This window comes from Mastigoproctus giganteus, chromosome 6 (genome assembly GCF_048544385.1).
Source record: "Mastigoproctus giganteus isolate SK-2022 chromosome 6, ASM4854438v1, whole genome shotgun sequence".
Taxonomy (NCBI): Eukaryota; Metazoa; Arthropoda; class Arachnida; order Uropygi; family Thelyphonidae; genus Mastigoproctus; species Mastigoproctus giganteus.
The window spans coordinates 43,247,848-43,263,166 of NC_143580.1; the positions used below are offsets into that span (position 1 = coordinate 43,247,848).

General features: G+C 35.0%; 1 protein-coding gene across 1 annotated transcript in view; it reads left to right on the top strand.

Annotated features, from left to right (window-relative positions):
- The window catches only part of Wdfy2 (WD repeat and FYVE domain containing 2), a 134,276-nt gene that overhangs the window by 48,182 nt on the left and 70,775 nt on the right, over positions 1 to 15,319 (top strand). The window contains exon 4 of the mRNA XM_090375094.1: positions 12,563 to 12,617. Coding sequence (XP_090231220.1) covers positions 12,563 to 12,617 — 55 coding nt within the window. The remainder of the gene's footprint in view (positions 1 to 12,562; positions 12,618 to 15,319) is intronic.

The following is a 15,319-nucleotide window of genomic DNA, read 5'->3' on the forward strand; positions in this document are numbered from 1 at the left end:
AAAAATAGCCACCAGCCTCAGCACATGTAAAAAGCACCCTGACATGGAGTTGAAATTTGAGCAATGCACTCATTAAATTTTGCTTTTATTCGGAAAAACATGCACTGAAACTACAAGGTAGTATGATACTGGCTATATACAGTCAGTTCTGCTATAACGCACATTTTGGCAATGCGAATTTCCCCAACGTGACTGATATATTAGGGAAAAATGCAAGTATAATGTGATTTTCACATTGGCTCATGCACAATTTCATCTGCGAGTAACACTAGATGAACACAAAACCCGGCACCAAGCTGAATGTAGTGACCTCTGCAGCAATACATACAAGTTTACGAAGCTTAAAAAATGTCAAATGTGTGAGAGCTATATTTCCCATTTACTGTACATAGTTGTATTGGTCAGAGACAATGTTGTCATTTGCTGTATTCACAAGATATTGTAGGCTGACTCATGTTTTCGGGAGCTCACATTTTTCAGTTTGAACAGAAATTTCATGAGACGTGATAGCATGAGCAGAGGAGTACATTTCTGAAGGTCACTACCATAAAACAATAAAAACAATTTTCAGTTCCCAGTTTTTTGGGCTTTTCTGTTAATGCAGTCTTATTATAAATGGGTAGTAAACTCGATGTTATTGCATTTGTAGATAATACCGATAGCTGGAATTGTGTTTTTATGTTATTATGATGAAATGTGTTTCCCATTTCATGAAATCTTCAATTGTATAAAAAAACTTAAATACATATTTAGAACCTTCTGTTCATTCCTATTTTTTAATCTTCCTATTTTTAATGTGCAAGATTGTTACTGCTTATCTCAGTTGTGCAATTTGTGTGTGCCTTGTTTGTCGTTATTGATTGCTTATCTTTTTTACTGTTTTAAATTTTACAATAAAAAAAAAAAAAAGTGAGTGAACAGAAATATCAATTGATATGTATATATTACAGTGCTATATTTACTGTAATATTTATTTATTTATTAGAAATTTAAGATGTTTAAACCTGTGCTAGCAATTTTATTGGGTTTCTAACTTTTTTAGTGCTTTAATTACCACACCGAACATTTTTTGAGTGCTCTGCCCCATCCCTATTTTTCTCATAAGCCCTGTTGTTTTTAATGCGCAAAATGCCATAATGTGGAGATTTTTAGGGACACGTACCGCATTATAGCAGAACTGACTGTACTGAGATAAAGGTATATCACAGTACAGTCGTACAATAAGGAAAATATTCTGCCATTGGTGCAAGTCATTTTGTAAGGAAAGGAAAGTCTACAGAGCATCTAATGCTCTTAGAAACTTTAATACAATACAGAAGAAAAACCAATAGAAAATAGACCAAGTTTCACTAGACAGTATTATGCTGATATTCTAAGAAGAAATCTTAAACAGAAAATCCAAGGAAAAGGCTATATTACTGAAATAGGTGGGTTCTGCATCACAGCATTGCCACTGCCCATTGCTTGTAGATTATAGTTGAATGAATAACTTAGTTTGATTGGCTGTTCATACTCCTTTTTTCAGATATATATCTGATTTATTTCTGTGAGATTAAAAACAAATTCAATAGGTATTACTTTGAGCCACATACTGAGGTTTATAACATAGTCTGGGTATTCTAAAGTGGTTACTTAAAGCAGGGTTTTTTTTTTTTTTTTTTTTTGTTAGTCATTGGCGCATTGGCTTCTGTGGCCATAATGCACCTCCCAAAGTTTTTGCATTTTACTTTGATCCAAGCCCGAGGAAGGATTCGAACCCGCAACCTTTGAGTTGCCAGGCAGGCACTTTACCCATCTGGCTAGCCCGCTCGGCATTTCAGAAGTGGATTCAGCTTTGTATATACATATCTTTCTTACCCTTAGGTTCACAATATTCTATCTAATTGAGATCTTAAATTTCCTTCTACACAGGTTGCACTCAGTTTGGATTGGCTAATTTATCTTTGAAGTTTATATTGTATATATTTCTACTAAGTGCATTTCCATCACATTTATTAATACTGGTAAAAAAAAAAAAAAATTATCACAGAAATAAATATATATTGTATTTAGAAGTTTATTTATGCATGGGTTAATGCACACACATTGTTTATACTCCCAGGTAGTTTTAATGCATCATTTTAATTAAATCTCATTGTGAATACCTTCACAATGAGTTTCTGTGGTATTGCACTACCTCGAATAAATAACTCTTCACCTGCGGAGAAGATTCTAAAGTGGTTACTTAAAGCAGCCTTTGAAATGGTATTTCAAAAGTGGACTCAGCTTTGTATATTATGTACCTTTCTTACTCTTAGGTCTATTGTTCTCGGCAGATACCACCACCCAGATGGCACCATTTCAAAGCTTATTGGCTTCTCATCAGTGGGTGGGCAGGTATCTGTTGTTTCAATAGTGATAAACCAGTTATGAAGTATAACTCCATGATGTGGGAGATGCCTAATGGTGTGCAATGGTGTCTAAAAGACATTTGTTGGCTAAAGCCTCAGAGTATGAAGAACATTTATGCATGGGTAAATGCACAAGGTATTCACAATATGAGATATAATTAAAGCAATGCATTAAAATTACCTGGGTAGTATAAATGATGTGTCTGCATTACCCCATATATAAATAAACTTCTCCATAATCTGAGGTTTTAGCCAACAAATGTCTTAGTCTAATATTGTATTTGATCATGAACACTTATTTTCAGTATTTATCATGCAAATCAAGGATTTAGCTTCAGAAGTAATTTTTAGAAAAGAGTTACAAGCATAAGGAATTTTGTCTTCCTTTTTAAAGAGATTTATAGACAGGAAACTTTTGAGGAGTTAAATTTTTTCTGAGACAAATTAGAAAATTCTGATCTTTCTACTACCCAGGCAAGCTTGGGTAGTAGAAAGATCAGAATTTTTCTGATCAAAAGCTTGTACCTAGAAATATAGTAGCATTCCAGTACTTTATGCATGCTCTTATATATAAATATATTTAAAAAATAAATGTTGATCTTCATGTTTTGCAATTCCTGGTTTTCTTCCTTTTTTTTTTTCAAAATATTGAGACATTACAAAGTTCACCGCTACACTGGTCTGTTCCTTTATTGTGTTATAACTCTTTTATTCTGATTAACAGTCAGCTGTTTCCATAGAGCAATAAATGCTAACTAGGTTCATGTACATGTGCATATAATGAAACCTGAACTGTTTTAATTTTTGCACAAAAAGTAATTGATGTGCTTGAGGTAATAATTAACAACTTTCATTCGTAAATTCTAAAACAAGGTGATTGACTTTGACACTTACAAATAAACAGAATTTAAGTAAAATTAAATGCAACAAGGCATCATATCTTTAAGAGTATAATAATCTATATAATATTGGTGTACACACACCATGGACAGCTCTTAAACAAAAAACTACGTTAGTAGTGTGAAGGGCATCATTTTATCTGTATCTCATATTGTGCTCTTCCTTCCCAACGAGTTGCCATGTGTTGCAATACCTCGAATAAGTAATGCTTCACTAAAAGAGAAGACTATTGTTACTTATTCTCAGTGGGCAGGTACCCAGGTATTGCAGACATGACAGTCCAGTTGTGAAGATAATCCCACAATATGAGAGATGCCAGAAGGTGTACATGGTAATATCTAAGTAAAATTAGATGCAACAAGGCATATCTTTAAGAGTATAATAAACAGTGCTGTCTGGGTAGTGGTGCCCACTGAGAATAAGTAACAATAGTCTTCTCTTTTAGTGAAGCGTTACTTATTCGAGGTATTGCAATACATGGCAACTTGTGAAGTATTAACTATTAACGTAGTTTTTTTGTTTAAGACTTGTCTATGGTGTGTTTACACCAATATGATATAAATGAAGAGAATGGACACAGGTTATAATGTTTTTTTTTTTTTTTAACTTAATATTTTTGACAATAAGTATGCACTGAAATTATGTCTGTATGTAAGAGAATAGTGAATTTGGGAATAATATAAATTGTAATTAACTTAATTTGATTTAGCAAACCCAAACTTGCTAAAAGTTTATGAAGGTTAACCCTTAATGTGCTGATGTGAAAAAAAAAATGCTACTCTCATGGAAGTAGGGTCTCTCAGCCCCCAGATAGTATGCTACCTAAGAATTGCAGTTTTATGAATGTTTGTGGCATAAAGGTAGGAGGGCATGGAATACATACTTTATGCCAAGTTTATAAAAATCATCTCAAGAAATATTTCGATAAAACTTAACATTAGAAAAATGTTTTGAAACTTCTGTGTGAATTTTATTTTATGATTAATTATTTGCAATGTTTAGAATGATGTAAAATCTTTTGAAAAAGAAAAAAAAATAATAATAAATAGAGTTGAACAAATTACTTGATTGTTATGAGACTTAAATTCTGACTTAGTGTTAATCCTTTGAGGATAGCGGTAAAAAATTATAATGCCGGGTACCGTAAGAACCAACAAACCACAGATCCTCTGGGATCTGTGGTTGATTCTTACGGTACCCGGCATTGTAACTTTTTCTTTGAATTTCTGGACTAGTTCAGTTGTTTTACTTATTAGGCTAATAAGCCAGAGAACTAACTGCATAGGGATTGAAAGGTTGCCTTGTATTTTTCTTCCAACATAAAAACACTGAACAGGTCAAAAAATCTCTAAAATTCATTTGATGCAACTTGTACCATATTTATTTAGTTTCCTTGGAAGGTACATTTTTAAAAACTACATTGCCCATGAAACAGCACTAGTATTTTATCTATTATGATGAAACTCCCGTTAATAAAGTAAGTTGCACATGTAATATTCTCGTTGTCAATCAAAAAGAAGTTGTCAATAGTTATCAATCAAAAAGAAGGGGGAAGAAGTGGAAATGAGAAAAATTTTACCAAAATTTTAAGGACAAAGATCCATTCTTATATAAAGTAAATGAAGCAATTGGAAAAAACACCTACAAAATGTTAGTGAGGTGGTAAGTCTCTTTTTTTTTTTTTTTTTTTTCCCCCAAACAAATTTATCATTAAATAAATTATAAGTGACTGGAAGAGAATTTTTAGGAGCAAAAAACACTTAAAAAAAAAAAAAAAAAAGCCACCAAGACATCCTTTATGACTCAAGCTCTCACAAACTGAAATGAGTTTAGAAAAGAAACAACCTGATGGAGCAGAAACAAGAGTTTGTGAAATGTATATAGACAAAGGATAGCAAAAAATGTACCTGGGAAACATATAGGAGAGATTCGACTGCCAACACCCCACCTCTTCAGAGAAAAATGTAGCACTCCAGTGGCCAATGAGAATGTAGTGTATCTTAAACTCCTCTACTCAGAAATGTCTGAGATAAGCAGCTGTAGATCCTGCAAACACCTTCCCGACCAGCAGATCAATCAAAGCTGTAAAAATGAACTAGAATGTGTGAATATTAATATAAATATTTGCAAATTTTTAATTTTAATTCAAAGCCCAATAAAAGATTGTCTATGACAATTAAAATATAAATTACTCGACGATATTATAATTTTGAGAAAAAGGAACCAATAGTGAGCATTTTTTAATGTGATAAAATTGCAGATAAAATGAAAAACAGGCGACAAGACAAAAAAATATGGGGAACGGTCACATTTCACATATTTTTTTTTTTTTTTATGTGAACCCCAAACACGAGAGGTATTAGAACCTATAGTACTTAGTACCGTGCTTGGTTTGGAGGTTGAGAAGACGAAAGAAGATATTTGTTGACATTGGGCTTGAACTTCTGTAGATTGTAATTTTCCGGAAATACGTATGAAGGAAGGTTGTTCCAGAAAACGGCAGTTGAATGAATAAATGAGGAAGATGAAAAGTTGGTTCTGTGGGTTTGAAGTTGGACAGTAAATGGATGTAGGTTGGTGGCGGCATGTGTTCGGACTGTTTTGAAAGAGAGAGCGGGAATTATAGAAGCCAATTCAGAAGAACAGTGCCCATGGAAGTATCTGTAGAAGAGTCATGCAGCAGAAACAGTACGTCTATGAGAAAGCGAGTGGAGAGACTCTGTTAGAGATGAATCATTAATTAACCTAACTACCCTCTTCTGAATGGAATCAAGAAGCCTGAGAGAGGTTTTGGGGGCACCACCCCAGTTGTGGGAACAATATTCCATGGCAGGGCGGATTTGCGATTTATACAGAGTGAGCAGTTGTTTGGAAGAAAAGTAACACCGAGAGCGAAAGAGAAAACCAAGTTTTTTAGATGCAGAGGAAGCAATATTTGCAATGTGCTTGTGCCAAGAGAGATTAGAAGTCAGGGTAATCCCCAAAAGAGATATATCATTTTGCCTAGAAATCAGAGTGTCACTAAAGATAAGCATAGGAGCAGAAGAATCCTTTTTGCGAGATATAAGACAAGACTGAGTTTTAGAAGGGTTGAAATCAACTAAGTTGTCTTTGCCCCACTGGAAAATTACCTGAAGATCGGCATTTAAGGAATTGGTAGCAGATTTTCGAGAAGTTGAAGCTGATTGAGCAGGACAAGGTTTCTGAAAATGCAAAGTGGAATGCAATGTGCTATCATCGGCAAAACTATGGATAGGATTTCCAGTCAATGGAAGAAGGTCATTAATATACAAGAGGAAAAGAGTGGGGGAAAGAACTGAACCTTGGGGCACACCGGCATTAGTGGAGAAGTTAGAAGACAGAGAGCCATCTACCATCACCCTCAGTGAGCAATCAGAGAGAAAACTGGATAACCAATTACTAAAAACAGTTGGCAAACCATAAGATGGAAGCTTGTTTAGAAGACCTTTATGCCAAACATGATCAAAAGCCTTTGAGATGTCAAGAGCAACTACTTGTGTTTCACCGAACCTTTCCATTGAATTAGTCCATAAATGGGTAACATAAGCCAGAATATCACCAGTGGATCGACACACAGAATCCATACTGGCGATCGTTGATCAAACGTAAGGTTTCTAGGTAGTTTAAGAGTTGGCAGTTAATTGATTTCTCCATTACTTTAGAAAGAGTAGAAGTAATTGCAATGGGACGATAATTGGATGGGAGGGATTTGTCACCCTTTTTAGGAACTGGCTGGATATGAGCAAATTTCCAAGCAGAAGGAAAAACACCTTTGGAATAAGAAAGTGAAAAAAGGTGGCAAAGAATAGGAGTAAGTTCAGGAGCACAGGTTTTGAGAACAAGTGGAGAAATACCATCAGGACCTGGAGCTTTCTTAGCATCAAGATTCATCAAAATCCTTCTGATATCCTTTTGACGGAAGACCACAGGAGGCATTGAATGGAGCGTGTTAGGAATGGTGGGAGGTGTTTTACCAAGATCATTAATACATGAGCTGGAAGAAAAATGGGATGCTAGCAGGTCAGCTTTATCCTTGTCTGAAGTGACAACAGAACCATCTGGTTTGGACAGAGGTGGGAGCAGAGATGGGCAAAAGTTGCTGCCAATAGCTTTGGCAAGAGACCAGAATGCTCAGCTACCATTAGGGCAAGAAGCAAGTTTTCTACTCTTAGCCTGTTCAAACTCTAGTTTGGACTGATTAATAACTGCTTTACAATTGTTGCGAGCTTTGGTATAGGCAGAAAATGAAACTGAAGAATTAGAAACAAGCCAATTACGATATGCAACATTCTTCTCTTGAACAGCCTTAGCACATTTATTGGAAAACCAAGGTTTAGATAAAGGACGAGATTTTAAAGTGGAGTGTGGGATAAAGGATTCCATTCCTGCAAGAATAATTTCACTGACACGATCTGAGCAAACGTTGACATCAGAAGTTTTTAAACAGTAATCCGACCATGGAAAAGAAGAAAAGAAGTCTCGCAGGTCATCCCATTTTGCATTCTTGTAATGCCAAGCAACACGAGGTTGGGAATAGCCATAAGATAAAGGTTCCATAGGAGAAGAGAAAATCACCAAGTTGTGATCTGAAGTGCCTAAAGGACCTCTCACTTCGGCCCGCTACAGTCCGCAGCTCCATACGCGAGGTGCATGTCGGCCAGTTCAACGTTTGAATACCCGTCCATCCTACTACCTCGGGAACCGGTTCGCAAATGCTGACTTCCAGCGGGATCACTGTTCACGCGACCTCCCGTTCAACATCCTCTACCGCATGACGAAGGCATTTTGGACCCTGCAATGCTATGTGATTCCAATTCGTCTTTGTGTCCCCTACACCTCCTGCAAGTTTGTCGCACTGGTAGTGAATTACCCTGTATATATACATAAGGGATTATTTTTGGTTTATTTTTGTTTTGTTTTATTGTAGTGGTTTACATCTCTGTTGGTGATATTTCACGTAAATTTGGACCTGGTGCCCGTCGGAGGGGGCACCGTTAAATTTCTATTTAATTGGCTTTTAAAAACTCAATGAATTATTATTCGTACATTTAGATTTTTCTAAATTATTTTAGAGAGTTTCTGCTGCAATATTTGTACTCTTGTTATCCCTCTCTTCCCTCCCTGTTTGGTTTGATTTAATTTAGGTTTAATTTTGACTTTTCGCTCTTGTCTTGCTGGCAATATTTTTATTTTAATCCTTATTCCAATTTATTTGTATGGTTATACATAGATACTGTACATACGTGCCATTGTATTTTGCACTGTGTAATTTTTAAATTAATCTTACTACCAATGCACGCAATGCAAAATATACAATCTTCATTTTCTTGTTTAATACTGTAGTACACATTCTCACTAACATTTTATAGCTTTCCCTTCTCTTTTCCAGTCATTTCATTCACTTTATTTAAGGGAAGATTTTGTTCTTAAAATTTTTCAGGCTTTCATGTCCCTTCTCCATTTAGTTAGTAACTACAGGAATGTATGTATCTTACTCCCAAACTCACAAAGTGCTCATATGGTTTAAAATAAATTGCACAGTTTTGAATAAAATAATCCTGTATGTGATCAGTGAATCAGTGTGCTTGACTATTTCTCTGCACTTTAAGAGAAGCACAATCAAATCTCAGCCCCAAAAGAATGAACAAAAAAAAAACTTCCTTTGCCCTCTGAAGTAAACAGACTAGTGGCATTACTGGATACCATGATAGTCTGAGAATATAAAATTGTTTTCAGTTCTTTCTGTGTAAGAAGAATAAGGTACCTTGTGTCTCTTTTTCATTTCCCCCCCCCCTTTTTTTTTTACTCAAAATATTTTGAGTGAAATGCAGTTTCCATACATCTTACTTATTATTTTCAAGAGTCCTTCTCCATAAGCATCTTCATCAGTAGAACTTTCATCTTCAGAAGATAATTTATCACCGTTTCACCTGGAAGGGTTTCTTCTTCCAGGCCATAAATTTCATCCTCATTACTAGTCATGATTACTAAGAATAAAAAAAAATCAATACAAACTTTATTTTTCAAAGATGTTTATGGGTTAAATGCTGTCAGGATGTAGTGGACCCTGCACTGCTTCTGATAAGAACAAAATAAACTCTTTGAAATAAACTGTAAAGCACAGTGGCAGCTCTAGCTGTAATACTAAGAATACTTATACATTCAACACTATCTTTTTTTTTAAAATAAATTTACACTTATATTTGCAGTATATATTTGGAATTAACTCAGTCCTGAAGACATTGTGTGAGCTTCATGGGGTAAAATTTTCCTCAGTGGTAAAAAAAAAAAAAAAAAAAAAAACTGAAAGTGCAGCCATTATCAGCCCACTGCAGGATAGAAGCCTCCTCAACAATTCATACTGAAAGAAATGGACCATAATCTGCCATGCTGGCCCAGTGCGGGTTGGCAGATCGACCGTATTCAGCAGTCAGGGGCTTGAACCCCGGTCTACTCAAAGAGCGTGTGCTACTGCACTCCCGCTCCTGACTACTCAGCTACGGAGGTTGTCCTCAGTGGTATGCACTTGTTAACAAGAGAGATTGCTTTTACAGGGATAGGAGACACTTAAATAGAAGGGGGTGAAAGTATATTTGCTTCTTTGATTGGACAGTATTGGTGGCTTGGAAAAAGTGCTAGTTGGGAAAGGAGGGAAGAAATGTAGACTGAAAGTTTAATGGCAGCTATAAGCAGAAATGAAATTGATTCTTGCAGTGTTTCTATTTGGACATACAGTAATCCAGAAGGCAGCATTGGGATGAGGGAATGGGGATCATCATAAGATCAGCAATTATTTGGACTATGTTAAAGTTACTAAGAACAGGCACACATGTATACACTAATCTTGGAAGCTCAGTAAATAAATTTAAGTTTATCATATTGATTAAGCCAACAAATTTGGACATTATAGGAATATCAAAAAAAATAGCACCACTCTGACATGGGGGATGCAGAAGTTGAATTTGGTGAGTAAAATGTATAGGAACAATTTGAAATTTAAATTATTTTTAATAGCACCAGAGCCCAGGTGTCTTCAAATTACTGACTACTGTCAGTGTATCATGATAACTAAGCTACCAAGGAGGACTCCACGGAAAGGACAGATGGGATGGGGGGGGGGATGTTTTCTGATTAAAAAGTACCTAGATTCTAAAACAGTACACCCAGTTGACAAGAGTTACCAGTGTAATGTTGAGTCAGTTTGGTGACATAAACATTGAGAAAACAAAAATGAGAGGAGTATGTTATTGCCAAATGACTGATATGACAAATGAATAACTATACACACAAATAAAGGCAGCCAGTATATAAGATGTCTGACATTAGGTATAACTGCATAGCTTTCAAGAATACCATAGTCAGTTTGACTATTTTGCTAGGTAGGTAGGGGTGTGTGTGTGCACACGCGCATGTTAACTCATAGCAAGGTACAGCCAGGCCTTGCATAATGCGAGTTCGATTAACGCATTTTTCAATTACCGTTATTTTTAAAAATTATATCACTTTACACGATTCAAATTTCCAGTTAACGCGATCTTTTTTTTATGCCATAGTTGAAAAGGATTTGAATCGCATATTGGACGGGCAATAAACAAACGTTTTCCTGCTGCCCGCATCAGAAGAAGACGTGTTACTTGTTTGTTTCCCGCTAATAAAGTCAATGCAGACTTTCATTTAAAAATTCAAATTTTTAAAATTGCACAAAAAAATTCAAATCTCATTTTAAAATGCAAATTTTTAAATGAGCTCATTTAAAAATTTGAATTTCATCTGGTTCCTCTCACAGAGAACCTAAAACAAAAGGTTTTTTAGGTTCTCTGCAATATTTATTTCACCAGGGCCCCAGAGAAGATTGTTGTCGGCTATCGGATATTGATTGACGAAAAGAGAAAGTCAACACTGTTCAAATATTTCCACAACAGTCATTTCTTCATTGTGTATTTTATGTCAGGGGTTTCCAAACTTTCTCGGTTCACGGCGCCCTTAGTGTGTCAGTAACTTTTTCACGGTGCACCCAGACCAAAAGAAATACCTAACAGTTCTGTTTATTAAGTTGTTAGGTCCAAACAACTTAATAAATGTTGAAACTGTGAACTATCTCGAGCTAATAGTTTGCGTGGTGTCCGACAAATGTCGAGTATCGCTGTTTTTCCCTCTAAAATATGAAAAAAATTCTGCAGTGCCCAGTTTGGGAACCGATGGTTCCCAAACTGGGCACTGCAGAATTTTTTTCATATTTTCATTATCTTTTACATTGTATACAGTTAAAAAGTTATTTTAAAGGTATTTTTAAAGTTTTTTTATGGACATTCCAGAAGGTCAAGGACCAATTATAATTTTTCCTATTGATTATTATATTCGATTAACGCGTTTCCATTTTGCCGATGCACTCGCGGGACAAATTAATTGTGTTAATCAAGGCCAGCCTGTATTTTTCTTTTTATAAGTTAGTTTGCATTTCGTAATGTTATTTTATTTGACTCTCTGTTGAGGGGGGGGAGGCTGTGCAGCACTTAACTAAGACCACCGATTTGGCCACTGTGTGAAAATTGCCATCAAATTTTCTCCCATCTCAATGGGATTTGATGCACTGTTGCAGACATTAGTGGTAGGCATATTGAAGAAATGCTGTAAAGTATCTTTTTGTCAGTTATTTTATTTATTTTTTTTTGTGTCAGTTTATCTGTCCTATTATTAGTTTGTGCCACCATCCTTCATTTGGTGGCACAAAATCAAACTATGCAAATCTAATATCAGATATCTCTAGTACATGCCTAATATAGGAATATTTCAAAATTTCAATTCTTTCAAACAATTACTTTGAGAGAGAGAGAGAGAGAGAGAGAGAGAGAGAGAGAGAGAGACCCAAAAACTGGGAAGTTTTATAATACCTAGTTTTATAATAACCCTGTGTATTATGAGTAATTTTGAATTTTAAGTTTTTGTGGTTGGCAGGTATGCATTACTGATCAGAAGGCAAGTGAACACATTGCTTATTTTCTTAAGTTATCAAAAATTAAGTATTGTTTATTTGATTTTTTTCACATTCTTCATAAATATTATGTCTACTCTATAATACTAGAACAGCCTTATACCAATGAAATAAGGTTGCTCTGGTATAATTTTTTGTAATTAATATTAATATGAATTGATTTAATACGTGTAAATACTGATAAGATAATTATTTGAATATTTTACTTTTGGAACTTCATTTGATGCCATCTTTCTTATATCTTTCTTTGTTTTTATAGGAATTTGTTTTAGCTGATGATTATAATAGGATGTCTCATCTAAGAAACTATTTAGGTAAGTTTTAAATAATTTCAAGTTGCTTATTGTTAGTTTTAATGTTGCATTTATAATGATTTTCATTTTTAAAATTTTTTCCAATTTAAAATATAATTTTAACTGTAATATGCCTCCAGATATACCTTGTTGACTGGACAATTTGTGAATATTAAGTTATATGAACTAGCCATGAAACACAAACTAAAAATTGTTATAATTGTAGTTTAGAAAAATAAATACCAGAATGCAAACTAAAATCAGATAAATTGATACATCTTAAGATTGTTACATAATTTATATAAGGTATGATGCACAATCCCTAGAGTTTTGAGAACAGGTGTGCCCTTAACTTTATTGACAAATACTCTTAATTCAGTATCTGATCCTTTTATAATTGTTCATTTATATGTAGTTTTCATCATACAATGACATCTCCATTTTTTTCTCTTTTGGGATTGTCAGGAGGATGGTTTTGTTCGTCCTATCAACTGCTCATGTTACAACATATGGCTTGAGATATCAGATATATATGAAACTTTTGTCATGATTTATGATGTTTCCTTTAGTATGTTTGTAAATGTGGTTCCAAACCATTTTCTACAATCCCGTCTTATGCACCTTATGTAGTAGTAGTAGCATGTGATGCAAGAAAGCAAGTGTATGAGCTTATGCAGCATCAGCCAAAAAAAAAAAACACGCCATTCCCTCCAAATACCTGTCCAGTTCCTCCTTAAAATTATTTAACCTATCAACTTCCACAACGACAGATGGAAGTTTGTTCCAGCAATTAACCACCCGCTGGCTAAAGGCAAATTTCTGCATATCTATTCTACAACTGTTTCCTCGGTTTCCCCAGCCTGGATATTGTGGAAAGAGAGTAAGGAATGGGAGTCCAAGCCCTCTGTTGGAAAAGCTGGGCTTGCATGGTGAGGCTGTTTTACCCCAGGGCTTGTGCTGGGGCTCAGTATCCCAACAGTAACTTCATTACACTTACTATTTACTCTCATGTGTGAAGGGTTCTAACTTTATGCAACAGCGAGTTGTTTACACTTAATAGCGAATGCAAATGAAGCTTAATTAAAATAAAATGTATTAACATTCAGTACAGTTCAATGTAGTTTTTTAGAAAAATGAAAATGTAATTGTTATGAGTTTCTTTTAACAAATGTATTGAATGGCGTATTAACACTAAGCAGAATTGCATGATGGTGGTGCCTTCTGAAATCCCTTTCAGAACACAGTGTTTTAGACTGTGTTTTAGAAACAGTGCTGTGAAAAATTTATCCAACAATCATAATGTAAAGTTTTAACTATAAAAGAAAGTAGTGCACTTTCCCATGCCATTACAGGAAAAAAATTCATATTTTTTTCTAATAGGTACTTCTTGAATATGCAATTAATGCATTCCTAATATTTGCAAAGGCAAAAACCAACACCTTGTAAATAATTTCCATTAAATACAGCATAATATGGATATTATGCCTTATTCAGTGGATCAGACTATTGCTTACTCGAGAGGTACCCGTAAAACCCAAAGAACTACATCCTTCGGCTATGAACAAAACCAAGTGAATTTTGCAGTACTGTAGTACGGTTACAAATATTAAAACCAATAACAAACTGTAAAATGATGCAAATATGATAACTGATTTCCCTCTTAGAGGAAAATGTTTACTAGATTCCTGTGTGCAATTAATGTTACATTGATGTATTTTTTTATTTCATATCTAATTGAGGTGAGAAAGGAGAGAAACTAAACAACTATAGTAATTTATCCCAGATAACCTCTGTTGTTTATAAAAATTTTATTGTCTGATTGAGGGAATATATCACAGGAAAGAATTCAGAAGTTCAGTGGTCTGCACTTGGGAAACAAATGCAGTAACTAGTCCAGAGGAGGGGGGGACAAGTTGTGTTTTTTTCCCATAAGTTTCATTTTTTAAAATATTCTTCTTTTGGGAGATGTGATCACACTTGCATTATATCCAAAATGCAGCATAATGAGACACAATATATTGAAGTTGCACTATATTTTAATAATTCTCATAATTGGCATGCATGTTTTTAATCCATTTAACTTGTTAATTTTTTCTTGTTTTACTGCTCTTCCATGGCAGTTTGGTCAGTACAATACATCATTGCTTGCCACTTGTTTGAGGTCTGGATTCGGTTTCCATTTTCCACCGAAGGAATTCTTTAGGGCTCTTGAATCATAGCTGTATTTAACCAATCTCAGATGGAGGAATAGGTTTTTTCCCCATGAGTTATTCCATTTGACACCACTGAAAATTCTGCTGCTGCAGAACTTGGAAATTGGCCTGTGAATACACATACATACAGTCATCTTCAGTCATTCAATTGGAGATGACTACCAAAGGAAGCAGTATTGCTTTGCTAGTCAGAGCTACAGTTGCATAGTAATCATGTCACTGCTTGTTCCATAAACAATAGAAAAGTAAGGGATGACAAAATTTTAATTTTCTTCTTTGGAAGTCCTTTCAACCAAGACCTAGTTTGTTTGCAGAGTGACTCATTGAAATTTGAATTTCACCGACTACTACATCCGTAGCCAAGTGGTCAGGAGTGGGAGTGCAGTAGTACACGCTCTTTGAGTAGACTGGGTTCAAGCCCCTGACTGCTAAATACACTTGATCTGCCAATCCGCACTGGACCAGTGTGGCAGATTATCGTCCATTTCCCTCAGTATGAATTGTTGAGTA